The sequence below is a fragment of the Miniopterus schreibersii genome, assembly GCF_964146895.1.
Source record: "Miniopterus schreibersii genome assembly, chromosome: 1".
Classification (NCBI taxonomy): Eukaryota; Metazoa; Chordata; class Mammalia; order Chiroptera; family Miniopteridae; genus Miniopterus; species Miniopterus schreibersii.
Window position 1 is genome coordinate 133,810,790 of NC_138101.1, and position 27,810 is coordinate 133,838,599.

The window sequence follows — 27,810 nt, forward strand, 5'->3', positions numbered from 1 at the left end:
AGAGCAGGGGAGGCTGGCTTTGTTTCCTGAACACAATGTCCACTTAGTCATAACGGGCACTGCTGCCGAAGACCTGACACCTACTGCCTCTGAGAGGTGGCATCAGTGGAGGCTGGGGAGGGGGCCTTGAGAGCCTGGGGCACTTGGGGACACCATGGAGAAGGGCATGTGAGTATAAGCCTCAAGAGGGCTGGAAGGGGCACCAAAGCTCTACCTGGGAAGGGGTGGCAGGCTGCTGAGCTCCACCCCCCACCCCCACCTTAGGCAATGCAGAGCCTAGGGCCCAACTGGTGCAAATCCCCAGGCCCCAACCAGCTTCAGCAGCACCTGTACCCTCTGGCAGTTCAGAGAGGCAGAAGGGAGCAACCCCCCACCCCCACCCCTCTTCCCTCAGGCCCCAGGGATTAATGCCTCCTGCCTCTTCCCATGCCCTTGCTGTTCCCCACCAGGAGCAGAAGGTGGCAGTGGGAGAGTAAAAGCTTATGTGCGCAAATGTGGGTGTGCAAATGTGTGTGTCAGTGTGTGTAACAAGTAGTAAAATTTGTAAGCTTAAGTTTATAAGCGTGAAAATCTTAAGAATGGGTGTGGATGTGTGGTGCTCAAGTCCGCATGTAAGGGCATTGGCCTGTGGGTCTGTGTACAGATTTGCTGTGGTGAATGAGGGAACCCCCCTTCCCCTGCTTGAGCGATTGGATGATGGGCACTGTATCAGGAGCATTCAGAGAGGGGCTGGGGGGCTCCAGATGTGTCCCTAAAGCAGCACAGCCTCAGATCCCTGGGAGGACACCTGTGTGAAAAACTGAGGAACAGAAGGAAACAGGACACAGCTTTTGTGCTGAGAGAGGGCAGCACAGAGGTCATGGAGCTGAGCAGTAGACCCCCCTACTTGGGCATCCTGGCTCCAGCTCCCCATCCCTAGCACTGTAGGACTGCAGGGCAGAGAGTGGGAGATGCTCCCAGCCTGGGGCCATGTGAGGACAGGCCAGAGTGGAAAGGAGAGGGTGGTGAGAAAGATTGGGGGAGCCTGTGGTTTGGGGGCAGGGGACAAGCATGTAGGAGAAGGTGACCCTCACCCAGTGTGCTCAACTCACCCTTCAGGTTAAAAATAACCAAGGTAAGGGCCTGGTGGGACAGGGGAGGTGGTGTGAGAAGGTCCAGTCTTCCCACTATCTGCCCATTAGTCCTTTGGAGGGGAGGAATGTGCCCAAGGACTAAAAAAGGCCCTGGAGCCAGAGGGGCTGGGGCAACAGACCTTTCATGGGCAAATCTGGAGGCCCGGTTGTCCTTCTGTCACCTCCAGAGCCAAAGGATCAAGGGAGGAGGAGCTAGCCGTGGAGAGAGGTGGGAGGGAGGGTCCCTCCGGAAGGACTCCAAATTTAGGAAGCCGGTGGGGGCAGCGGGATATAAAAAGAGCAGGCTGCAAAGACAGACAGACACTCCTCTGAACCAGGTAAGGGGGTTTGGGCGGAGGCTCTGTGGCCCAGCCCCAGAACTCTCAGCCTTCACGGGGGAATGGGGTGCAGGTCAGTGGGAGGCGCAAGGGTAGAGCTAGAACTGCCTTCCTCCAGCCCTGGGAAGTTCCCACTGACAGAGAGGAGGTTCCAATGGAAAAACCTGAAACCCCTTTTCTTCCATCTGCATCTCCCTGCATCCAGCATCTCTTGCTTTTTGGGTCCTCCCCATGCTGTCTCCATCTTTCTCCCTCCTCTATGGCTTCCCTCTCTTTGCCTGGTTTTATTTTGCCTCTTGGTCCTTGTCAATACTTGTCATACTTCTGTGTCTCTCCCCCTCTCTCTCCCTTCTTGCTGTGTGTTCTAATCTCTTTGCCTCTCTCTGATTTCAACTGATTCCACATCCCACCCCTCCCTTCTCCCCGTCGGCCTGCCTCCACGGTTCTTCATCTCCTGCTCTCTCTGCCTGACTGCACCTCTGTGGCTCCACCCATGGTCCAGAATCTTCAGAATTCTTTGTGAGGTGATAACCAGGTGAGAACCACCCAATTTTCTCCTGGGAGCCAGGTGGCTAGACCAGGGGCTCACTGTCTCTCCTCTGAGCAGCTCAGCACCTCCCCTTAGCAAACTCCAGCCAATTCCACCCCCTGCAGACCCCTCACAGAGATTCTCCTTCAGTGTCACTTCAGAGGGCAAGGGAAACAGAAGTTGAGTGGGGAGGGCTGGACCCAAGCCAGGTGCCTTTCAAGGGAGGGGCCGGGGAGAGTGATAGGACCCAGGTGATGAGAAGGTGGGGCAAGGAGTGGGGGTACAGCGGGCAGTGCCACCCACTGAGGCCTGGGTCCTTCTGTCTCTGCCACAGAGGAGCAACAAGATGAGTGATGCCCAGATGGCTGACTTTGGGGCGGCAGCCGAGTACCTCCGCAAGTCGGAGAAGGAGCGTCTAGAGGCCCAGACCCGGCCCTTCGACATCCGCACTGAATGCTTTGTGCCTGATGACAAAGAGGAGTTCGTCAAGGCCAAGATCGTATCCAGGGAGGGGGGCAAGGTCACTGCGGAGACCGAGAATGGCAAGGTGTGTGAAGCACAGGGCCAGGGGAAGGGGAAGAAAGGTTTTTGGGGAGGTGCAGAGGTGGAGCCACTTGCACTGGGAGCTGATGGGTCCTGGAGAAGAGCCAAAGCCAGCTGGGTTGCAAGACATGCCCCCTTGAGGAGCCCAGTATCTGAGTGAGAACTCTGACCTTTCTCAGGGGGACCTGAGTGAGTGTGACAGGGCACCACCCAGCATTTCACACCCCTTGCCAGAGAGGATGCTGGAAACCTCAACTGATTTCCTCCTCAAAGGGGTCTCGTTGATAGAGGGCATAGTCACAACATCAAAACTCCTTTCTCGAACCTGTATCCCTCTTCTCTGTGCCTCAGTTTTCTCCACAGACAAACTCCCAAATTCCCCTTACCCAAGCCAAGAGCAAACTCTAGACCCAGATGAACACAAAGAGCAGGAACTCTTAAGCTTAATGCTCAGTCCCGGGGCTAGTGGTTGGCACTCAGAAGCCTCAGGTCCCTTGTCCCTCATGCCCGCTGTGAGAATTGTCACTGGTCACCAGCAGCAGCTCAGGACTGTGTGCCTTATAGATGCACTGATTGAGTGTTTAGTCCCAGCAAGGTGTGGAATAATGGGCCACAACCCACTGGGGGCTTTGAATCTTATCCCAGCTCTTCCACTAACTAGCCACCATCCCAGCACATCATTTAATTATTCAAGCCACAGCTTCCTCCACTGTAACAAATGCTGGAATACTGGCCCGCAAGATCTTACGACATCAGAGCATGGCAGACTGACCAGTGCCAATCAAACCACAGTGACAGTGGCCAGTGGGGAGGTAGGGCAGATGGGTGAGATGTCCTTCCAGTAAAGGTGAAGGTTTGCCTCAAGCACTGCCCCAGATGACAGAGCTGGCAGCCTCTCCGAGTTTGTCACTAGACTTGAAACAGGGACTGAACAGTAATACTTATAGGCATAGGGTCTGGGGTACTGACAAGACACAGGGACTCTAAGACAGTCCCTGGGGTGGGAGAGACAGGAGGTGGACAAATTTTCTGGGGAACTCTGGGGTAGGACCCAAGCACTGGTCAGAAAAGAGCTGTGGGAGCCTCCAAGGCCAAGTTGTGGCCTATGTTCTGGGAGGAGGTAAATGGGTGACGCTGGTAACTACAGACTGGGAGGTATACTCACTCTGTCCTATGACCCATGCTCCCTCCCTAGACGGTGACCCTGAAGGAGGACCAGGTGATGCAGCAGAACCCGCCCAAGTTCGACAAGATCGAGGACATGGCCATGCTGACCTTCCTCCACGAGCCCGCCGTGCTCTTCAACCTCAAGGAGCGCTATGCGGCCTGGATGATCTACGTGAGTGCATTCTGCACATGGCAGGGAGCTCGTCCTGGGCCAAGGCCAAAGTAGGGCAGGGTGACATTCGCAAGGGGAGAAGGTCAAATCTCTCCCAAGGGGCCCAGTGCCCCCACCTCCTTCCTGCCCCTGGTCAGCTGCAGGAAGAGAGGAGCCAGCTGGGGTGACCAGGGACTCTCCTGCCTACCTGTCTCCTGTTCCAGACCTACTCAGGCCTCTTCTGCGTCACCGTCAACCCCTACAAGTGGCTGCCGGTGTACAACGCTGAGGTGGTGGCCGCCTACCGGGGCAAGAAGAGGAGTGAGGCGCCGCCCCACATCTTTTCCATCTCTGACAACGCCTATCAGTACATGCTGACAGGTGAGCCCTGTGGCCCTGCCCGGTGCCTCCTCAGCCCTGCAGCCATGGACCTAGGCCCTCAGCCCTGACCCCAGTGCTTGTCCACTTTTCTCTTCCAGATCGGGAGAACCAGTCCATCCTCATCACGTGAGTGAGCGCCATCCACCCACAGAGGGGTTGGGGGACCCAGGCTGATTCCTGAGGAATGGTTTAAGGCTGTGAGTGCAAGGAGTGTGGGGTGCTGGGCTCTCAGAAAAGTGCTGGAGTGACCAATGATGGTGAGCAAATCCTCCTGGTGGAGGAGGTCAGATGGCCAGGACTCTGAGGGAGGAGGGGGCAGTGCTGAGCTCCAAATGGAGGGCAGTGGGAATCCTAGGTTCTGATAGGTCCCTGTTGCCTCCAGCGGAGAATCCGGGGCCGGGAAGACTGTGAACACGAAACGTGTCATCCAGTATTTTGCCAGCATCGCAGCCATAGGTGACCGTGGCAAGAAGGACAATCCCAATGCAAACAAGGTGCGGGTTGGGCCACAGGCTCTGCAGAAGGGGCCTGGGGCAGGCTGACCCTGGTGACCCTGAGCTTTGCCCTGAGGAACAGTGGTGGCAGCACCACTGAATCCAGTGCTCCAGACCTTTCTGGCAAAAGATACACACTCTATGGCCTTTTGGAGCTGCACACTCCCCAGCAGCGCACCCAGCCCCAACCCCCTTCCCCAGGACCAGAGAAGCCCCCGCCCTCTCCACCATCACCTAAAGGTGGACAGAAGATGAATTCCCATGGTTCTGCTCCCTTTGCAGGGCACCCTGGAGGACCAGATCATCCAGGCCAACCCTGCCCTGGAGGCCTTCGGCAACGCCAAGACTGTTCGGAATGACAACTCCTCCCGATTTGTGAGTGCCCTTGACCACTGCCAACTGGCTTCATCTGGCTTTGACAACAAAAGGGGTGCTAGCTCTAGCAGGGTGGCTCAGTTGGTTGGAATGTATTCCCATACACCAAAAAGGTTGAGTTCAATTCCCAGTCAGGGGACATACCTAGGTTGTGGGTTGAACCCCCAGTCAGGATGAGTATAGGAGGCAACTAATCAATGTTCCTCTCTCACATTGATGTTTCTCTCTCTCTTCCTCCCTCTCTCTCTAAAAATCAATGGAAACATATCTACGGGTGAGGATTTAAAAGGGGGGGGCTGTTAACCAACACTAACCACACCCAGTTGATTGTCCTGTGTTTGACTTTGGGATATCAACAAATGCCTCTCTCTCTCTCAACCCTCCTTACTCAGCCTAGTTTCCTGGGTTCTGGGAACTCAGGAAAAAGACAGAGTCACCAGAGCTGTTCCATAGTCAAGAAATGGGGTAGATTTGGTCACATTCTAGATTTTCCTTATTTCTCTTTCTAGAGCTCTTCCACATTAGAGTGGGAAGAGAGCATAGATATTGGAGCCAATTCTCTGGCTTTACACTTGCCCAGCAAGTCCCACACCTGTCTGAGTCCTAGTCCCTTCATCTGTGAAACAAGTAGTACTAGTCACTGAGAGGATTACATGAGGTCATATCAGAAGTACAAACAGGAGGCATTCTCTCTGTGCTCATTCCTGTGCCATTGTTTCTGCTCCAAGATCCATGGGTGGTATGTCATCCTTTCCCTGTTTTACTGATACTAAACTGGGGCCCCAAATAAGTCATTTACATGTCCAGGGCATTCCCAGTTGCATTGAAGTCCAAGATCCCAATTCTCTCTCTTCTGGCCAGTTTCCTCACTCTTTGTCCCATCTGCCCCCAGGGGAAATTCATCAGGATCCACTTTGGGGCCACTGGAAAGTTGGCTTCTGCAGACATAGAGACCTGTAAGTATGCAGGCAGCCCTGCGCACCTCTCCCAACACCCCTCCTCTGCCTTTTTCCCCTGAGAGTGGCCCTATTTCCTCATTTCCCCTCCATCTTCTGTCTTCGTCTACATCTGTCTCTCGGCTTTAGTTTAGTCCTTTGTTCCTTAAACTGTGGCTTTCCCCTGACTCTCTCCATCTTGCTGGATCAACCTTCTCCCCTTCCTTACCCACCTTCCTCTCCTCTCCTCACTTCAGATCTCCTAGAGAAGTCCCGGGTGATCTTCCAGCTCAAGTCTGAGAGGAACTATCACATCTTCTACCAGATCCTGTCCAACAAGAAGCCAGAACTGCTGGGTGAGCCCGGCCCCATGCCCCTGCTGCCCCACTGCCCTCCCCAAGCAGGGCCAGTGCCCTCCACGTCCTCCCCCTGCCGCCCCCCCCTCCACCTCCCTCCTCCTTGCACCTGCCCAGTGGCTTTCTCCTTCTGCGCCACCTTGGGGCTGCCTGCGTCTCCTCTTGCCTCCCTCCCCAGCCTTTCCTGTTTTATTTTCCTCCCCTTCCCTGTTGGCTTTCTCCTCCTCTTTGTTTCCCTCTTCTTCTCCTTGGTGTCATTTCCCCACTGTCCTCCCTCCTGGGGGGGGGGGCACAAAACCCCTCCTACTTTTTAATTTCTTTTGGAACCTCTCCATGGTCCTTGCTGACTCGCCTCCTCTCTATCTGCTCTTGGGCCTCTTCTCCATTCTCCCAACCCCTTCCCACCCCTCCCGCCCCCTTGTCCCCTGCCCTTTGCCTGGACAGACATGCTGCTGATCACCAACAACCCCTACGACTATGCCTTCGTGTCTCAGGGAGAGGTGTCTGTGGCTTCCATCGACGACTCCGAGGAGCTCTTGGCCACAGACGTGAGTGAGGAGGTGGTGTGAGGGCTCCAGAGGGCCCCTGGGCCACCCACTCCAACCAGCTCTTTGCCTCTTGTGCTCTGTCCAGAGCGCCTTTGACGTGCTGGGCTTCACTGCTGAGGAGAAAGCTGGCGTCTACAAGCTGACGGGTGCCATCATGCACTACGGAAACATGAAGTTCAAGCAGAAGCAGCGGGAAGAGCAGGCCGAGCCCGACGGCACCGAAGGTTCAGGGGCAGGAGGGCAGGCGCTGGGAAGGCCGGAGGTGCTGGGTGTTCACGGTCAAGAGGAGACAGTCCTCTGGGAGCAGGGTCTCCCACACTGCATCCAAAAGTGGTGCCTTTTAACAATTCTTAAGGAGCCAGGTGGACAACAATAGAGAAAGTGGGAGGAAACCAGAAGTCTGAGAAGCAGGTAGTCAGAGGGAGCAGCCTTTTCCAAGGGGCAGGCTCTGCCCCCACCCCCTCCCTACTCAGCCCTGCCTCCAGGCTTTCTTTTCTGTTAGAGCTTAGCCAGGCCTCTGGCCACCCACTGTCCCCACGTCAGTCCCCATAGAGGACCTAAGGTTTGTGGCGTAGATGGGTGTGGTAAAGGCTGAAGAGGGAGAGGGACATGGGAGAGGTGGGCAGACTGGGAGGCACATTTGGAGAGCTGGAGTTGGGGTGGGGGTGGGGGCTGTTCAACATGCTGTTAGGAACTTAACTTTCCAGCCAGTAAAGTTGGTCAACACGTGGATTGAGTAGAGCATACCCAATGCTGGGCCTGTCTTAGGATGCGAACAAAGGAGGCAGGGAGCACAGCACGTCTCTTCCCATCCCTTCCCTGGAGAGATGAGAATGTGCAGTGAGCTTGGGGACATGCTAACACAGTGCTAGTGAAGGGCCTGGGCCAGAGACACCCAACACACATAAAGATGGAGGCAAGAGGAGCTGCCATGTGGTGGGAGGCCCAAGGTGAATGAAGGGTCCTGGGCTTCAGGTTGACTCGGGCATATACTGGCTGTGTAACCACAGCAAGCCTTGTGCCCTTCCAGGCCTCCATTTGCAGCTATTTAGGGAGAAGGTATTGGACCCCATCCTTCAGAAAGGCTCTGGCCCTGGGGCAGGGAAAGAGGGTCTGCTGAAAGTGCTTGCTTACTCCTTTCCTTCTCCACCAGATGCCGATAAGTCTGCCTACCTCATGGGACTAAACTCAGCCGACCTGCTTAAGGGGCTGTGCCACCCTCGGGTGAAAGTGGGCAATGAGTATGTCACCAAGGGACAGAGCGTGCAGCAGGTGTACTACTCCATTGGGGCACTGGCCAAGTCAGTGTATGAGAAGATGTTCAACTGGATGGTGACACGGATCAACGCCACCCTGGAGACCAAGCAGCCGCGCCAGTACTTCATTGGAGTCCTGGACATTGCTGGCTTTGAGATCTTCGACGTGAGTTCGGAAGGGGGGCCTGGGAGTAGGGAGAGCAATAACACTCATTGGCACAGGCCACAGGACAACCATAGGCCAGGCGCCAGAGAGACAAGTGGGGTTCACTAGTGACCAAGGCAGTCAGATTCCTGTCTTCAGGGGGGTCATCCCTCCCTGCTCCAACAGGGGAGGGGAGGGGACCAGCCACACCCTTCGCTGGGCTGGGCACAGCCCTGGGCTGAGCCCACTGGCCACTAGCACACCTGCCTACCTGACCGGCCTCTGCCCTCATTCCCCCTGCAGTTCAACAGCTTCGAGCAGCTCTGCATCAACTTCACCAACGAGAAGCTGCAGCAGTTCTTCAACCACCACATGTTCGTGCTGGAGCAGGAGGAGTACAAGAAGGAGGGTATTGAGTGGGAGTTCATCGACTTTGGCATGGACCTGCAGGCCTGCATCGACCTCATTGAGAAGGTGCTGCCTCAGCCCCATCCCCTGTGTTCCTTTCCCCATCATCCCAGACAAAGGAACAGCTTCATCCCTTCTACAGCCAAGAAACAAGTCCCCAGAATCCCAAGCCTCTCTCCAGGCTCAGCTTTCACCCACTGTGGAGTCACAGACACACACAGGACAAGCCCCTTCCTTCTGTTCCCAGGACTTGTCCTCACAGTGGTCACATCTCAGTGTCTTCAGAGGGGAATGTAGTAAACGAGAGGACTCCTGGCCCCTCTGACACTCCAAGGGAAGCATTACTCATGGGCAGATCCTCGGCTGAAACTAGGGGTGTTGGTTCCCATCCTCTCCCCCTTCACTGAGAAAAGCCCGTATTTCCTATAGACCCCAGAGACAGGGATGAAGCTGTGGGAGGCTCCCAGGGCTAACTTGCCCTCAGGATGCCCTTGGGCTTTGCTGATACAGAGTCTGGAGGGACTGACCCTCATCCAGCGCAGCCACTGTCCTTCAGGAAAGCTTCCCTCAGGCCTTGGGTGGTTATCTAGGGTGCTGCTCTTCCAGAGACCTCAAAATGCCTTGAAACTATATGGAAAAGGGTGGGTGTGGGTGTCGGTGTGCATGTGTATACACGCATTTCTTCTGGAGAGGCAGTTTTTGCTTCATCAAATTTTCAATAGAATTCTTGCCCCAAGAAAAGTCAAAACCCAAAAACCACCATCCTTTCTGAAGAGCAGGATGTTGTGCAGAACCTGGATCCCTCTAACCATCCCTTGCAGAATTGTTATCTGTCCTGTAGAGAGGGGTCTGGCCAGCCCTGCAGTCTGGTGGCTCTGACACATTCCTGTCCCTGCCCTCACTGTCTTCTGGGGTCATTGCTATCCAGGAAGGCGGGGTCTGTGCTGGGAGGCCTTGGGGGCTCGCGGGGTGATGGGAGGTACATGGCTCTTCACTGGGTATTCTGGGGCAGAAAAAGGTTATATAGGCCAGATTTGAATATAATTGAATTTAGGTTAATTCCAAGAGCATTGGCTTCCTATAAGAGGACAAGAGATGGCAGCAGGCTTTCTGTGGCCTGCCAGCTACACTGGGCTGATGCTCCATCAGGGTATGGGACTCTGGAAGCCTGGTATGTGCTCAGTGATACTATCTCTACCTCCCCACCCTGCTCTCAGCCCATGGGCATCATGTCCATCCTGGAGGAGGAGTGCATGTTCCCCAAGGCCACTGACATGACCTTCAAGGCCAAGCTGTATGACAACCACCTGGGCAAGTCCAACAACTTCCAGAAGCCTCGCAATGTCAAGGGGAAGCAGGAAGCCCACTTCTCTCTGGTCCACTATGCTGGCACCGTGGACTACAACATCCTCGGCTGGCTGGAGAAGAACAAAGACCCACTCAATGAGACGGTGGTGGGCTTATACCAGAAGTCCTCCCTCAAGCTCATGGCCACACTTTTCTCCTCATATGCTGCCGCTGATGCTGGTAAGAGGGCAGCCTCTGCACTGGGCCAGAGCACTTCAGGTGCAAGGGGCAAGGGTTCCCGTTGTTTCAAAGCTCATGGCTCTAGAGGCGGGAGGGAGCCTGTGAGCCATGGGATGGGGGCCAGAAGATCCCACAGTAGTCCATCTGTACCCCTTCTGTGAAAGTGCCATGTTCCACTTTGTGTTATGGATATCAGTGTATATGTCATGTGTCATCTCAAGACTGTGAGCACCTGGAGATCAGCGAAGGTAGAGCACATATCACTGAGCCACGCCCAGCATTAGAGCTTGCAGAGTAGGTGGTTATGGTAAACAGAGGAACAAATGAGCCTCCAGGTCAGAAAAGGAAGAGGAAGGGTGTGGGCTGAAAGGAGGGTGAAATGCCAGAAGAAAAGTAGCAAGTGGAAAGATGTCAGCATGAAGGGTGGGGTTAGAAGAGGGTGGGAGAAGTGAGCCGATGCTATTTCAGCACCTGCTATGTGGCAAGCACTGGTGACATGTTTAGGTACTGATCTTATCTAATCTTCACACCTTTAAAGGTAATTACCATCCTCACGGAAAAACTGAGACTTGGAAATAAGAAGTCACATAGCTAGTGAAGTCAGAGTCCTGCCCCTGCCCAAGGGCTCCTCTGTTTAAAGTTCTTGGTCATGATTCTTTCTCTTCTTTTCAGGGGATAGCAGTAAAAGCAAAGGAGGCAAGAAAAAGGGCTCATCCTTTCAGACGGTGTCAGCCCTCCACCGGGTGAGAAGGGCCCGGAGACCTGTGGTGGGCGGGCCCAGCCCAGAGCCTTTGGGTGCACCGCCCTAACCTGATGCTCTGAGTTTGGGGAAGAAAGAATCTCAAGCTGCATGGTCATTTTTGGCGTGTAAATTCTACACAAGCTTGAACTCACATCATAGATTATGTGTCAACTCTTTATCCCTTTGAGAGTCCTGGTGACAGGTTATCTTGGGCCCAGGGACCAGGGACCAAAGGGATGGTTCCTGTGACTCCTGACTCCCTCCTCTTATCCACCCCCAGGAAAATCTGAACAAGCTGATGGCCAACCTGAAGACCACCCACCCTCACTTCGTGCGCTGCATTATCCCCAATGAACGGAAGGCTCCGGGTGAGCCATGAGGAAGGGTCTAGTCTGGGAATGGCACTTGGCATCACTTGCCCTGAGGCTGACCTCTCTCTCCTCCCTACTGCCACAGGAGTGATGGACAACCCCCTGGTCATGCACCAGCTGCGTTGCAACGGCGTGCTGGAGGGCATCCGCATCTGCAGGAAGGGCTTCCCCAACCGCATCCTCTACGGGGACTTCAGGCAGAGGTGAGTACAGGTGGACTTCATGGGGAATGGAGTCTGCAGGTGGTCCCAAATTCTGTGGGCAGAGCAGACCAGTGCAGAACATGGGTGACTCTGGGCGCCTCCTTCCCAGGTATCGCATCCTCAACCCAGCAGCCATCCCTGAAGGGCAGTTCATTGACAGCAGAAAGGGGTCAGAGAAGCTGCTGGGCTCCCTGGACATTGACCACAACCAGTACAAGTTTGGCCACACCAAGGTGAGTCTAGAGGTCCATGGGGTAGAATTGCAGGACATGCAGTCATGCTGAGTGGAGTAGCTGGGAGTTTGGAAGGCAGACCGCTGATTCTTGGCTTCCTGCATCAACCCAAAGACTGGAAGCCTGGCTTCCTTCCTGTCTTATCTTTCACATTTCACTCCCAGGTCTAGAATGAGCAGGTGACGGGTCCTCTGGGAGCTCAGCCAGGGTCTCCCACCCTTTCTCCACCCTTGATAGCCTTCTCTGAGGCTGCAGCCCCCTTGGCTCTCCCCCTTGTCTGCAGGTATTCTTCAAGGCAGGGCTGCTGGGGCTACTGGAGGAGATGCGAGATGAGAGGCTGAGCCGCATCATCACCCGCATCCAGGCCCAGGCCCGGGGCCAGCTCATGCGCATTGAGTTCAAGAAGATTGTGGAGCGCAGGTGAGGCATGAGGGAAGGAAGAGGTGTCCCCAGAGATGTAAGAGGCAGACAAGTAGTATAGACTGGCTTGGGTCAGAAGACCTGAGTTCAAATCCTAACTCTATGACTTATCAGCTTGTCTGAGCAAATGACTTTACCACTCAGGGTCTCATTTTGAAATCTTTTTTGTTGTTGTTAATCCTCACCAGAGGATATTTTTTTCATTCATTTTTCAGGGAGAGTTGAAGGGAGGGAGGGAGGGAGAGAGAGAGAGAAAGAGAGAGAGAGAGAGAGAGAGACATGGACTGGTTGTCTCCTGCATGAGCCCTGACCGGGGCCAGGATCGAACCTACAACCCAGGTACTTGCCTTTGACTGGAATCAAACCTGAAACCCTTCAGTGCGCAGGCTGATGCTCTAACCACTGAGAACACTGGCCAGGGCTCATTTTGAATTCTTTAAAAAAAATTTTTTCATAGGGAAATGTAATTAAAACACTCACGAGATACCATTTACACACACTAGATTTACAAAAATCAGGAAGTGTGTGATTCACTGCTTACAGATGTGTAAATTAGTGCAACCTCTTTGGAAAACAATTTATCATCTTTTAAAGTTGAACAATTGCATACCGTTCAACTCCGTTCCTGAGTACATGTTCACAGAAAAACTCCTACATGTGTACAACACAAGACAACAAAAGACTCTTCGTTGCAGCATTAGTAAAAATAGCAAAGATCTGGAAACAACTCAATTTTCCATCCACAGGGGAATGGGTAAATAATACAGTCGTTTGATGGAATATTATATAGCAACGAAAAGGAGGGAACTACAACTACATGGTGTAATATGTTCGAACCTTAAAAGCATATTGTTGAATAAACAAAAACAAGTCACAGAAGGATACATATAGTGTGATTCAATTTTCATAAAGCTCATAAATAATAAAAATAGTGGCATATTGTTTAAAGATACATACACATATAGTTATAGTATTTTTGAAAAAGCTAGGAAAGGAAAACCACAAGATTCAGGGTAGTGGCTGCCTCTGGTGAGGGGACTAAAAAAGGGGAGAGAAAGGAACACACAGGTAGAGTCATTGCTGGCAATGCTCTAGTTCTTGTTTGGGTGATAGGTTCATGGATAGTCATTTTGTTTCATGCTTCATAACATACATTATAGATATCCTTATATGTAAAACATAATTTTGTTATGTTAATATTTGAAATTCTTATAAGATTAGAAATACTGAACATAGTAAACATTCTATAAGTGGTAGCTTTCATTACTACTAAGGCCCCAGTAGGAAAGATATAAACTGCCCTTGTCTTTAATTGATCAACTAATAAATGTTTATTGAGCAACTCCATGTTCAGTGTACGAGGCTGAAGTGAGGGGTGTTTATCAAGGCTGCAAGATAGGGCTCCTGCCCACAGATGCCTACAACCTTGCTTAGATGGGCTGGGAGCCAAGTGCAGTTTGCCCATGATTGGGAAGTGCCCTTTCATAGTGCCCCTCCCTTCCTCCATGCTTCTTTGCCAGGGATGCTCTTCTGGTAATCCAGTGGAACATTCGGGCCTTCATGGGGGTCAAGAACTGGCCCTGGATGAAACTGTACTTTAAGATCAAGCCTCTACTGAAGAGCGCAGAGACAGAGAAGGAGATGGCCAACATGAAGGAGGAGTTTGGACGCATCAAAGAGACGCTGGAGAAGTCCGAGGCTCGCCGCAAGGAGCTGGAGGAGAAGATGGTGTCCCTGCTGCAGGAAAAGAATGACCTGCAGCTCCAAGTGCAGGCGGTGAGGCCACATGATTGTTTTTTCACCTCTCTTCTCCCCTCCCCTAGATTATAGCAAATCTCATCACCAGGGACCAACCCTGGATCTCTACTGTCTTTGATCACCAGCTCTCCTGTCTGTCCTCTTCTTCCAGGAACAAGACAACCTCAATGATGCAGAGGAACGCTGTGACCAGCTGATCAAGAACAAGATCCAGCTGGAGGCCAAGGTGAAGGAGATGAATGAGAGGCTGGAGGACGAGGAGGAGATGAACGCCGAGCTTACCGCCAAGAAGCGCAAGCTGGAAGATGAGTGCTCTGAGCTCAAGAAGGATATTGATGACCTGGAGCTGACCCTGGCCAAGGTGGAGAAAGAGAAGCATGCAACAGAGAACAAGGTGAGGGCACCTCCCTCTGGTTCCCGCCCAGGTCTCCAAAGGATTCAAAGACCACACTGACCTTAACCAACACTAGGCCACTCAGGGAATCCTGATAGCAGCATGGTCCTTGGCATTGGAGATGGCAATAGATGTCTCCAGGCTGGTAACCTTTGACCCTAAAAGGGATGGGGTTCTTGGTTGACAGGTGAAGAACCTCACAGAGGAGATGGCTGGGCTGGATGAGATCATCGCCAAACTGACTAAGGAGAAGAAAGCTCTGCAAGAGGCCCACCAGCAGGCCCTGGATGACCTTCAGGCTGAGGAAGACAAGGTCAACACACTGACCAAATCTAAAGTCAAGCTGGAGCAACAGGTGGATGATGTGAGTAATAAGAACCACGTTTGATCTCTCTCAGGTCAGGATTTTGCAGGCAACACCAATGACCAAGGGGTTCCTGATCCCTAGAACTAAATTCTGTGACCCCTAGGGCCTTTTTGCTCTCTGTAGTCCTAGCTTGGGTCTCTGAATTTTTTGTGCTTGCAGGAATTTCTACGCTGCTTTTGACTTCCAATCCACTGGACTTTGAGTTTAGAGGAGAGCAGATAAGCATGCACTGTGGATCTCTGGTTATCTACACCCTGTTTGTTTTCTTCTCTCCACCAGCTGGAGGGATCCCTGGAGCAGGAGAAGAAAGTGCGCATGGACCTGGAGCGAGCAAAAAGGAAGCTGGAGGGTGATCTGAAGCTGACCCAGGAGAGCATCATGGACCTAGAGAATGACAAGCTGCAGCTGGAAGAAAAGCTCAAGAAGTAGGAGACTATGGTGGCCAGGAAGGGCTAATGGAGGTGTCTGGCAGAGGGTTAGAGCACAGGGTGCTGCACCCCCACTGGCCATGTTTGCTCTGGGTACAATGGAATGAGGTGTCAATCACAGCCCCCCTCCTTCACGCTTTTAGCCAGGGGGGAGGGGACTGGTCCTGGCATGTCAAGGCAAAAGAAGAGAATGGGCACAGAAAAAGGAAGACCACCTGTCACCCTGCTTCTCCTCCAGGAAGGAGTTTGACATTAGTCAGCAGAACAGTAAGATTGAGGATGAGCAGGCACTGGCCCTTCAGCTGCAGAAGAAACTGAAGGAAAACCAGGTAAAGTTCTTCCCAGTGCAGGCCAGGGGTGCTCAATGGCTCTGATGCAGCTATGGCCTCAGGAGCTGCTTAGGGTTGTAGACAGTATCTAAAACTCCAGGCCACTCCAAAGGTCCCACCAGTCCTGATTACAGGCACTTGGAAACACCAGCCTTCTCCCATTAGAACAGTAATGTCTTATTGCAGCAAGACTATTTTGTGGGTGGAGGTGGAATGGGGCGGGAATCATACCTACAAAAAGGGCTTCTCTTTCTGAGCTATGCTCTGCCTCATAGGTTTTCTGCTCTGGGACAATTGCTAAGGTTTGATTCTCCTCTAACCCTTTTTTTGTACTTCTCCGCCTGCATGGGAATGAGAAGTGCCTTCGTGGAGCACCTCACAGGCTGCTCTGTTCATACTCTTCCCGGTTACTGACCACAGCTACTAACCCAGGCTTAATCCCCACAGAGCACCCATGATATGGGTGAATTCCTACAACTTTGAGCAAGTCACTTCCGCTCAGAGCCTCAGAGTCTCTTATCATCTGTCAAATAGGACTATAACCCCTGGCTTACAAAGGACCACAGGAAAAAGTGTATATGAAACCACTCTGTCAACTAGAAGTCAGCCAGCCAGCTAGCAAGGACGGGTTCTTTTTTCTTCCCATGGCCTTCTCATCTCTCTGCAAGAGGAGATTAAATTAACAGCCACAGTCTCCCTTACCTTTAATGCACCCCGAATTTTAATGAGCTTTTAGTCCTGTTTTTGTCAGAACCCTGGAAACAAAGAAGACAGGTACTGTCATCACCATTTTATAAGAGCAAAAGCTGCATGGCTTGCTCTGGACATAGTGACCCCATGGGCAACAGGCACTCAGCTACTGGGGGCAGGGCTTTATCCTCTCAGTTTCTGGTCAGATGGCAGCTAGTGGAGATAGCGGGTCTCCCCTCAGCATTTGGGTCCCATGGCCCAGGCTGCAAGTGACACATGAACACAATTTCACTCCTCTAGGGGCTGCTCGGGGACTGGCTGCCATCAGTGATAATTTGCCCTCCCCTCTTCTTGGGTGCACCTTCTGGGTTTTAGCCAGAAAATCAGGATATCCTCAGGTTCTTCTACCATGGGTCTGGGCAACTTCTTTGACTCAGGGATCCAGAAAAATAGTACTGTTATCTTCATCAGGCCTTGGCAACAGGCTGTGGCTCCTCCTTTTTCCTATTCAAGGTCTCGCACACAGCCCCACCTTCTCCATCTTGGGAGCAGAGGCATGGTGGTCCTCTCTCTCCTGCACCCAGAACCCACCCACCCACATTCCATTAAGACTGTCCATGACCACACTTGAAGGGATCTCAGCAATCCTCCCCTTTGCTCCTGGCTGGTCAAACAACAGATCAAAATGGTAGATGAGACATTATTCCCATTTAGTCAAGGCCAAGGCTAAGGCCAGAAGAATGAGGCAGAGGCAGAGGAGGGCACTCAGCTGGCCTGGAAGGGGACAATAAAACTGGAGCCCAGTCCTGGGCATAAATAAAGCAAGCCCTGTAGAGTGAAGAATGTGGTCGACTGGACTTTATGGTCAACTTGGAAGATATCAAAAGCTTTTGGTTGTTGTGAGGCATATTGTTGCAAATATTTGTAAAATACAAGCATCTGCTTTCCTGCCTTATGTTTAGGAGAGCAGAGCCTAGTGCATCTGTGGAATCTATGAGATTCGGGATCTCACGAATCCCAAGATCCCTTCTGAACACATATTCTCAGGATTTAGGGCTGCAGATTCTTAGACTGGGTCTGAGATGCCCCTGGGAAGTGCCGTGAAGTTTTGGCTTCAACCAAATTCCTATTGATGGCCTATGCATTATAGGATATTTAGCAGCATCCCTAGCTTCTGCCCCCTAGATGCTAGTAGCAACCTCCTACCCCAGTCACAACAGTCAAAAATGTCTCCAGACATTGCCAACTGACCCCTAGAGAACCACTGCTCTACAGGACCTCTGTGCTTGGGCCAGGAGTCTTCTAGAGCTGGGGGAGGAGGCTCCCAGGCTATGGGTTTGAGCCCTTTGTGTCCTGGCCCAGGCACGCATCGAGGAGCTGGAGGAGGAGCTGGAGGCTGAGCGCACTGCCCGAGCCAAGGTGGAGAAGCTGCGCTCAGACCTGTCCCGGGAGCTGGAGGAGATCAGCGAGCGGCTGGAAGAGGCTGGCGGGGCCACGTCTGTGCAGATTGAGATGAACAAGAAGCGTGAGGCTGAGTTCCAGAAGATGAGGCGGGACCTGGAGGAGGCCACTCTGCAGCACGAGGCCACGGCAGCGGCCCTGCGCAAGAAGCATGCTGACAGTGTGGCCGAGCTGGGCGAGCAGATTGACAACCTGCAGCGTGTGAAGCAGAAGCTGGAGAAGGAGAAGAGTGAGTTCAAGCTGGAGCTGGACGATGTCACCTCCAACATGGAGCAGATCATCAAGGCCAAGGTGGGCCTGTGCTTAGCCTCTCCTCGCCCTCTTCTCCCTCACAGCTTGAGCTTTCCTTCCACTTTCTCTACCTGCCATCTCTCTTTTCATTGTCACTCTCTCCATCACCTTTTGGTCTCTCCCTTGCCTTCTACCCATATCTTCGTCTCCTCACCACTCTTCCCTTCTTGAACTCAGGCACCCTCTTCAGATTGTGCCCCTCCAGCACCACCGCATTTCACACCCCTGCCCTCTGTGCTCTCCCCACCTTGGCCTCCCCTCCTTCCTCTGGTCTACCCAGCCCCTACTCCCTGACAACTCCAGCCCCTCCCACATTCACACTTCTCTGCCCCTTTACTGCCTGAAGGCAAACCTGGAGAAGGTATCTCGGACATTGGAGGATCAGGCCAACGAGTACCGCACTAAGCTGGAGGAGGCCCAACGCTCCCTCAACGATTTCACCACGCAGCAAGCCAAGCTGCAGACGGAGAATGGTGGGTGTTCCTAACCAGCCCTGTACCAGCCCCAGGATAAGCCATTGGTTGCCCTCTTCTATGGCCCACAAACCCACATTCTCACCTCCAGGCGAGCTGTCCCGGCAACTGGAAGAAAAGGAGGCACTTATCTCCCAGCTGACCCGAGGGAAACTCTCCTACACCCAGCAAATGGAGGACCTCAAGAGGCAGCTGGAGGAGGAGGGCAAGGTGAGGCCCAGCTAGGAGGCGGCAGGACAGGCTTGAGGGCAGCCCCGGGGCAGTTAACATCAACACCGGGAATGGAAAGAAGAGAGGCCCCTGTATGGGAAGGCCTCCAGCCTAGGCTCTTCTCTTCAACTAAGCCACACTTGCATCATCAAGTGCCTCTTTTCTTATTTGTAAAGGGGTGGGGCGGGCAGACTGGGAAGCTGCTCTAGGATGTTGAGATTCGCACCCTGACTGTGGCTGGGGCCTTAGTTGAAGTTCGTAGATATGAAAAGGATTTAGATACGGGGGAAGGCATACCCCCTCGCTTTCCTGAAAGCTGAGCCCACCTCCTGGCGCCCACCTCCCAGGCGAAGAACGCCCTGGCCCACGCACTGCAGTCGGCCCGGCACGACTGCGACCTGCTCCGCGAGCAGTACGAGGAGGAGACGGAGGCCAAGGCGGAGCTGCAGCGAGTCCTGTCCAAGGCCAACTCGGAGGTGGCCCAGTGGAGGACCAAGTATGAGACGGACGCCATCCAGCGGACCGAGGAGCTCGAGGAGGCCAAGTGAGTCCCAGGCAGCCCCCACATTGAATCTAAGAGAGGGAGAAGCCAGAGCACATGGGGTGAGACAGGCAAAGTGGGAATGGGAAGGAGATTTGAGGTAGGAGAGAGAGGAGGGTGGGAGAAATGTGGTGGAAAATAGAGGTGCTTGGATCCTGCACTCTTGAGTGAACCCCAACTGGCCCTGACTCACTTCCTGTGACAGGCGAGCTTTTGGCCCGGGTTATACCTGATGCTCACGTATAAGACGAGCAAAAAGCTTGTTGGTCAGAGGAGCTACCATCGATCAGCCTGGCATGGGGACAGGTGGGGGCTGCCACTCAGAGGCTGCTGCATGTGGGGAGGAGACTGTTCTAGGCACCCGTAGCCTTGGCTCCCTCAAGGCTGGAGTCCCAGGGCCTAAAGGGTCTGCTCATCGTCTCAAGGATCTGCGGGGAGGGAGTGGGTTCTCCCCATGTGGCAGTCCCAAGGCCCCGCTATTCCCGGGTAGAGTCACACACACACACAACCAACCTGGCAGGAAGAAGCTGGCCCAGCGGCTGCAGGATGCTGAGGAGGCCGTGGAGGCCGTCAACGCCAAGTGCTCATCCCTGGAGAAGACCAAGCACCGGCTGCAGAACGAGATCGAGGACCTGATGGTGGACGTGGAGCGCTCCAACGCGGCTGCCGCAGCCCTGGACAAGAAGCAGAGGAACTTCGACAAGGTGGGCCTGGTGGGGGCCTCAGTCAGGGGCAGAGCAGGGGTGCTGGCATCAGTATGAGGCCAAGGACATCCTCCTGGGAGCAGGGAGGAGCTGAGTCCAGGCAAGGGACCTGGGCAGCCCCAGGAGGTGGGGCCGGGGACTGCGCAGTGAACCCAACTCTGTCCCCATAGATCCTGGCTGAATGGAAGCAGAAGTACGAGGAGTCGCAGTCGGAGCTGGAGTCCTCACAGAAGGAGGCGCGCTCTCTCAGCACCGAGCTCTTCAAGCTCAAGAACGCCTATGAGGAGTCCCTGGAGCACCTGGAGACCTTCAAGAGGGAAAACAAGAACCTTCAGGGTGCGCTGGGGTCCAAGGCCGGGGAGGGGTGGGGGCAAGGAGGGCCACTGGGTGTTAGAGAGAACACAGGCTTTGAGCTTTCTGGCCCTCTAATCCTCAGAGGAGATCTCCGACCTGACTGAGCAGCTGGGAGAAGGAGGAAAGAATGTGCATGAGCTGGAGAAGGTCCGCAAGCAGCTGGAGGTGGAGAAACTGGAGCTGCAGTCGGCCCTGGAGGAGGCTGAGGTGAGGGCCTGGCTCCGCCTGCACCCCTGCCTTGAACTCTCTCCTGCTCCCCCCAACTCTATTTTTCTGACTCCTTAAGTCCTTCTCGCCCTGACCCCAAGACAAAGCTATTGGCTTCTTATTCTTAGTGGAAGGTCGCCTACCCACTACCCACGAATCTCCAAGGCCAAGGTCTGCACAAAGGAAACATCACAGTCTGATCATAAGCCATATGGTTTCCCACCAAGTTTATAAAGTTGAAGCCTGGTCATCATAATAACCCCTTAAACAGTGGGTGGCAGCAAGGGCTCTAGAGTCAAACAGACCTGAGTTTGAAACTTGGCTTCAGGACTTCCACTGTCATGGAGCAAGTTCCTTAACATCTCTGTGCCTCAGTTTTCTTGCCTGTAAAATGAAATTAATTGTACATATCTAATAAGATTAATGTATTATTATTATGAAAATTAAATGAAGTAACACACTTAAGCACTTGATATATATTAGCTATTGTTACTGTTCATTTTTAAGAACCTAGGGATAGCCCTGAGTTTGGGGGTTCTAACTTTTTTCACGAGGATGAGGGGCCTGGAAAGCAAAGGTAAAGTTTTGAATTTGTGGTTATAAAACTCCCTTCTTTTTCTATAATATTTTAGATGAGTCAGAACCATGCAGTGTTGGTGCTGGGGGCTCTTGGCAATTGTGAGGTCCAAATCCTGTCTTTGGCAGTGGAAGCCCAGGGCATCCTGCACCTCCTCCCCCAGAGCACCCAGGTGGCCTGGAAGGCAGGTCCTACCTGGTCTCTTCCCAGCTCTCCTCTCCAGGCCGTAGTCCTGGCTGACACCCAAATCCAATTGGTCTCCCTTTCTACCCTGCCCCATGCCCTGACTCTCTGCCTTTGATTCTTTCTCCCAGGCCTCCCTGGAGCACGAGGAGGGCAAGATCCTCCGGGCCCAGCTGGAGTTCAACCAGATCAAGGCCGAGATCGAGCGGAAGCTGGCTGAGAAGGACGAGGAGATGGAGCAGGCCAAGCGCAACCACCTGCGGGTGGTGGACTCGCTGCAGACCTCCCTGGACGCAGAGACGCGCAGCCGCAACGAGGCCCTGCGTGTGAAGAAGAAGATGGAGGGCGACCTCAATGAGATGGAAATCCAGCTCAGCCAGGCTAACAGGATAGCCTCAGAGGCCCAGAAGCACCTGAAGATTGCCCAAGCCCATCTAAAGGTAATAGAAGTTGGGGCTCTCAGAAGGGGGGTGTGCCCAGAGGGATGGTGAAGGCCAGAGAAAAGGGCCCTGGGCTAACAAATATGAGAAGGTAGGAGTCACCTACCTCCTGGACTTGGAGGCTTGGGGGAGGAGAGCTGACCAGACTCTAAAGCATGTCCTGGACCAGACCAGCCTCCAGGCCTAGAGACCAGATGTGGGAAGGTGCCTCTTTGCCCTCCACTTGACAAGAGGTTTGTGAATCTGGGATAGGGCACATCAGACCCCGAATGGGAGTCCTCCTCACATTACTCTTTCCCCTCACAGGATACCCAGATCCAGTTGGACGATTCAGTTCGGGCCAACGATGACCTGAAGGAGAACATCGCCATCGTGGAGCGGCGCAACAACCTGCTGCAGGCCGAGCTGGAGGAGCTGCGGGCCGTGGTGGAGCAGACGGAGAGGTCTCGGAAGCTGGCCGAGCAGGAGCTGATCGAGACCAGCGAGCGGGTGCAGCTGCTGCACTCCCAGGTGAGGAGGTCAGGGGCCACCACGGGAAAACCTGCTGAATGGCAGAGCCTGGGACATAGATGCTCTGAACCAGAGGTTCTGAGTGAGCATGTTAAACCAGGATCCCAAGCTATCTCTTGAGTCAACTCTCATCTGTTAGTCGTGGCTGTGGAACCACTACCTGAGAAGGGAGTATAGATATAAAAACTAAGAGTGTCATAATTGGTTGGTGATGCCTGCCAAAGTCCCAAATCAGGAGTTATACATGCTGTTATTCGATATCCTTGATCTAGAAAACACCTCCATCTTGCTCTGTAAAGATGGGACTTTGGGAATTTAAAAGAGCACAACTGTGTCTACTTATAAAGTAAGTTCTCAACAGAACACCATTTTTCTGCAATCCCATAGACACTGCTGTACTCTGCAATGAGTTTCTGTGCCCATTTTATTGCAGTGCCCGGTAGAGTTCCATAATCTAGTATGTGTGGGAATGACATCATGCACTGACCTGATCCTCTCTTCCTTACCCCACTACATTCTTTCTGTAACTGTAATCATTTCCAGGATATTGTCCTGGTATAAAGTTATTCCCATTTTCCTTGGAATATTTTTATGCTTTTGCATAGCCATGTTACTAAAGAGCTCAGGAGTAGAACTGCAGACTCTTTGTTGCTTGACATCTTTTTCAGAGCTGATAATATTAGATACAACATCTAGAACTTCTCTATTCTCATAAGAAAAGGAAAAGCAGGTGAAAAAGAGAGTATATACTAAAAGCAAGACATGTGTTTAACAAATGACCAGTTTTAATTCTCTCTGAATAAAGTGTAGGATCAGGCGACAAAGTATACATTCGAAAGTTTTCTCTGCCCGTATCTAGAACACCAGCCTCATCAACCAGAAGAAGAAAATGGAGTCGGACCTGACCCAGCTCCAGTCAGAAGTGGAGGAGGCAGTGCAGGAGTGCAGGAACGCTGAGGAGAAGGCCAAGAAGGCCATCACAGACGTGAGTGTCCCCGCACCTTCCCGCCTCCCCTGAGACATGAACAAGGGCTCTGGGGCCAGGCCAGGCCACTGTGCTGTAAGAACAAGTTGACTCTGCAGTTCCGTGGGTTTGAGGGCCTCCGGGAGCAAACGCCAAGATGGGAAAGAGGTGATCCTTGAGGGTGAAGAGACCGGAGCCCCAGTTCTTTTACATCTGTCTCCTGTCCCCAGGCCGCCATGATGGCGGAGGAGCTGAAGAAGGAGCAGGACACCAGCGCCCACCTGGAGCGCATGAAGAAGAACATGGAGCAGACCATCAAGGACCTGCAGCACCGGCTGGACGAGGCCGAGCAGATCGCCCTCAAGGGGGGCAAGAAGCAGCTGCAGAAGCTGGAGGCCCGGGTGCGGGAGCTGGAGAATGAGCTGGAGGCCGAGCAGAAGCGCAACGTGGAGTCAGTCAAGGGCATGAGGAAGAGCGAGCGGCGCATCAAGGAGCTCACCTACCAGGTGTGGCTGGTGGCTGCTCTGGGGCTGGGCCACTAGAGGTCAAAGGGCTACCCTAGACCCACCTCCTGGCCCCCACAGACCCCATGCCAAACCGCCACCCAGGAAATGCCACTTGGCCCTCCTGAAACCTGCTCCTTGAAAAGCTGCCTTTAGAGTAACCTTCTTTTTTTCTTTCTTTTTTAAAAATATATCTTTATTGACCTCAGAGAGAGGAAAGGTGAGGAAGAGAGAGAGAGAGAGAAACACCAATGATGAGAGAGTCATTGATCGGCTTCCTCCTGCACGCAACCCGGGCATGTGCCCTGACCAGGAATCGAACCTCGATCTCCTGGATTCTAGGTCGATGCTCAACCGCTGAGCCATACCCGGCTGGGCTAGATTAACTTTCTTTCACGTATTCCAGAGTCAGTTTGGCTTCAGTCCATGAATTTTTCCAGTGAATGCAGGAAAGTCTACTTCTACTTTCTGAAAGCACTTTTAATCAGAATTTCCCCAGATTTTCTAATAACCTGAAGGTCTACCATGAAGGCTTCAGAATAGTCCAAGGAATCTTTCCACCTTCTACTAACCTGATCAGGAGGGACACTGTGTGGCACTTTAGGGATAGAAGTCAGGGACGGGAAAAGACTCAGATCTTTTCATGGAACTTCTGGGACAACAGGTAGAAGGCCTTAGAGAAAGAAGACCCCAAAATGTTCTAAGACCTCCCTATGCATAGCTCAGAGCTTTTGCCTTTGACTCAGTATTTTCACAGTGTGCCTGGTAACAAAAGACAGAGAAAGGATTATTGGTCCATTTGACAGCTGGATATGAGGGGCAGGAAAAGATACAGATGTAGAACTGTAGACATATTGTGGACATAATGTCAGCCTAGGAAACGTCAGCCTAGCACATGCAACGAGGTAGAGATAGGAAGGATCAAGTGACATTGGAATCAGTGATCCTGGTGCCCAAAATTTGGCCAAGTATAGTATATTAGAATATTGGGTTATGATAGATTGGAATGATCTGGACTATAATACCCCTTTCTTTCTGCATTCATCATTATTCCTTTCTGGTCACTCTAGAACCCCTGGCCAAGAGCATCTATGGTGGAACTGATAAGTTGGAGCTGGAACAGTCCAGTGTCTCCATATTATTAGATGATGGAATTCCATTTGGTTCTGAGCCCCTGCTCCCACTTCCAGCTTTAAGGCGGCAGCTCTCATTGCTTTTTTTTTTTTTTATCCTCACCAGAAGACATTTTTTCCATTATTTTTTCAGACAGAGTGGAAGGGAGAAAGAGAGAGAGAGAAATATCAACGTGAGAGAGACACATCGATTGGTTGCCTCGCACATGCTCCGACCAGGGCCAGGGATTGATCCTGCAACCGAAGTACATGCCCTTAACCGGAATCGAACCCAGGACCCTTCAGTCTGTAGGCCGACGCTCTAACCACTGAACCAAACCAGCTAGTGCTCTCATTGCTTTTTAATCCTGGACTGAGGACTTTGTCTTGGCCCTTTGACCTACAAGGAGCGTCAGAGATGGACTCTCTCAACCACCTCTTTAACCTGGCACATTTGAGGGAGGGGCAGCTAAGACTTGGGGAGAAAAGTGGGGTGGTGAGGGAGGAAAAGGTGATTGCACTTGCTCCTCCCCCAAAACTGACTTCTCCTGCCCATCCACCCCCAGACGGAAGAGGACAAGAAGAACCTGCTCCGGCTGCAGGACCTGGTGGACAAGCTGCAGCTGAAGGTCAAGGCCTACAAGCGCCAGGCCGAGGAGGCGGTGAGTTCATGGTTTTCTCCACTCTAGTGAATAGACTCCTGTGTGTTTGAAGCAATAAGTGTCTTCCCCAGCATGGGGCCTGGACAACGCGTTTGTAGTCACTTTAACTTTCAAACATTTGTTACAGGTGTCCAGTGTGCTCAGAGTTGTGTCAGGTACACTGAGTTAACAAAAGCAATGCTTATTTGACCCAGGACTTGCCCACAAGCTGCTTATAATTCATATCCAAGCCCAGGAGAAAGCAGTGTGGCTGCTCATATAGGTCAGGAGGCCAGACAATGCTAAAGGGCTGGAAGGTGGCAGTGAAATTGAGCCTGAAAGGGAAACTGACCAGGCATAGCACAGTGAGGAAGACATCTGGATGGGCAGAAAAGTGTGGATGTGAGGTGTTGCTGAGCACACCTATGCAGGAAACCCCAGGTACAGGAGCGTCCATCAGATTCACAGTTGGACGGGTGCAGTGAAGCTAGAGTTGAGTAGGACCGGACCAGGCAGCAGGGAGTCATCTTGGGCAGTGGATGACCATGGAGGATTCTGAGTACTGGGCAGGTTTGAGGAAGGTGCCAAGCCAGGAGTAGGATGCCCTTGGCAAGGCTGTTGCAGGAACATGGGTGAAGGGTGAGAGTACTGAACCCAGTCAGGGACAGGGAGTCCCCACCCCCTCTCACCTCATCCTCTCACCCCCTTGAACCCTGCAGGAGGAGCAGGCCAACACCAACCTGTCCAAGTTCCGCAAGGTGCAGCATGAACTGGATGAGGCAGAGGAGCGGGCGGACATCGCTGAGTCCCAGGTCAACAAGCTGCGGGCCAAGAGCCGTGACATCGGCACCAAGGTGAGTCCCTTCCCAGGCCTGGCTAGTCACCCCCACAGCAGCTTTCCTCCAACATTAGTGCCCCTCTGAGTGGGCACTTCTTACCCTATATTTGGATAGCCCTAAGAGTCCCATAGCAGCCATTCCTGACAATCCCCTTCCTGCTCAGAGCAACCCTATGACTGGAACCTCTACAGAACCCCAGCCCCTCGGGGTTCCATTTAGAGGTCCTAAATCACAAAGACCCCTAAATGGAATCCTAATATCCCTGAGACCTGAACCTCTCCCTCTCAGAGTATCTCCCTTACGCCCATGAAAGCCTTGGAGATTCCTCCCCACAGCCTTCTTCCTTTTTGCCAGCTGCCCCCTCACACCTTTTATTCTTTTCCCAGCAGAAAATGCATGATGAGGAATGACACTGCCTTCAGGACCTCGCTCTTGCTAACTTATAATAAATCTGAGTGCCACACTCTGCCTGAGCCCCTGTCCTTTCTGTCCTGAGCTTGGAAAGCAGCCTGCCCTGTGTCCAAGCTGTGGTAGCCAAGGTTTCCCACATCTGTGGAGAAGGAAACTGAGACCCTGAGAAGGGAAGTGTCTTCCCTGGGGCAGCAGAACCATAAGTCCAATCCTGCTCAGTCAACCAGTTAAAGGGTAAGAGGGAGAAATTTCAAAAGTGGAGAAAACAGACACCAGAAGGGTGAGCCAATTCTAGACACTGAGAAACAGAATTTTAGTGCCAAAGCTAAAGCCACTCTCCACCTATCCCACCTCTGAGGCCAGGGTTAAAAGTGTCCTGGGACACCCATTTCCTCCTACATAAATTTCCCACTGATGCAAGGAGAGGTGTAGAGCTGGCTGGGGATGGACATGCAGATAAAGAGGTTGGGACAGGTCCCATTGTGGTCATCAGCCCCTTAGAAGTAGCCCACGGGGAGTCCCTCTCCCCATGATCCCCAGGGACAGTCAGCTGGGGCCAAGGACTGACCTCAGCCTCTGTGGCTCAGCTCTTCACATGGAGGCACAGATGCACATGTAGGTACACACCATAAATGGCACTTCTCTTTCTCTGAGCTCCCACAAGGGATCGTCTGGTTTGGGTTACACAGCTCTCAGGGAACAGGACTGGTCCTGACCTCATTCTGCTCCAAGCAAACCCCTGCCCCATGCTGGGCTTTACAGCCAGGCTCCCCTGACCACTTTCTCATCCCCTCCCCTGGCACCTCATCTCCTGGATGCCCTTGGCTAAGGCCCCTTCTAGCCCTCCTCTGAGGCCTTGGCCCTGCCCCCAAGGTTAGCCCCCAGTCTTCAGAATGGGGTGTGCATGAAGCCCTGAGAACTGTGAGCAGAGACTAGAGAAACACAGAAACCTTGGTTCCAGCTCTGGTGAGGAGCCAGGACATGAGGCTAGGAGACCAAGAAGCAGGAGGCCAGAGAAGTCAGACCAAGATACCCGTGGTTATCACCAAGGGGAGCCGAGCACCTCTACCAGAGTCCCAGGGTTCAGGCAGGGCTTAGGAGCTGGGGCCTGCATCTGGAAGGAGCACCCAGAAGAAGGAAAGCATTTCAGGACAGGAGCAAACAAGCATTAGAGAGAGGAGATAGCAAG

General features: G+C 52.9%; 1 protein-coding gene across 3 annotated transcripts; it reads left to right on the top strand.

The window, feature by feature from the left end:
- Positions 1-26,684, top strand: LOC308557673 (myosin-6). 3 transcript variants are annotated; one of them, XM_081138348.1, is made up of 39 exons: positions 1-168; positions 1,953-1,985; positions 2,314-2,526; positions 3,718-3,861; positions 4,065-4,221; positions 4,320-4,347; positions 4,604-4,715; positions 4,998-5,090; positions 5,983-6,046; positions 6,283-6,381; positions 6,826-6,929; positions 7,015-7,153; positions 8,083-8,351; positions 8,634-8,804; positions 9,956-10,265; positions 10,938-11,008; positions 11,288-11,375; positions 11,464-11,581; positions 11,691-11,814; positions 12,098-12,234; positions 13,755-14,010; positions 14,144-14,386; positions 14,574-14,750; positions 15,033-15,178; positions 15,420-15,510; positions 17,563-17,952; positions 18,299-18,425; positions 18,517-18,635; positions 18,983-19,179; positions 19,697-19,880; positions 20,051-20,216; positions 20,317-20,441; positions 21,333-21,641; positions 21,948-22,151; positions 23,011-23,136; positions 23,346-23,621; positions 25,297-25,392; positions 26,091-26,225; positions 26,600-26,684. In XM_081138348.1, exons 3-39 carry the CDS (start codon positions 2,326-2,328, stop codon positions 26,618-26,620), a joined length of 5,817 nt encoding a protein of 1,938 aa, XP_080994474.1. In that variant the 5' UTR covers positions 1-168; positions 1,953-1,985; positions 2,314-2,325; the 3' UTR covers positions 26,621-26,684. The 3 variants fall into 3 exon arrangements, with proteins under 3 accessions (XP_080994474.1, XP_080994472.1, XP_080994473.1); XM_081138346.1 differs by having other exon boundaries at positions 26,597-26,682; XM_081138347.1 differs by lacking the exon at positions 1-168 and adding an exon at positions 1,241-1,450.
- Positions 26,685-27,810: the final 1,126 nt, after the last annotated feature.

What these genes read in the sequence shown, in the direction of transcription:
- LOC308557673 (XM_081138346.1), top strand. Translation starts at nt 2,326, where the DNA reads ATGAGTGATGCCCAGATGGCTGACTTTGGGGCGGCAGCCGAGTACCTC. An exon ending in CAAGAAGCCAGAACTGCTGG is followed by an intron (nt 6,382 to 6,825) that starts GTGAGCCCGGCC and finishes TTGCCTGGACAG; the next exon opens with ACATGCTGCTGATCACCAAC. An exon ending in GCCGTGACATCGGCACCAAG is followed by an intron (nt 26,226 to 26,596) that starts GTGAGTCCCTTC and finishes TTCTTTTCCCAG; the next exon opens with CAGAAAATGCATGATGAGGA.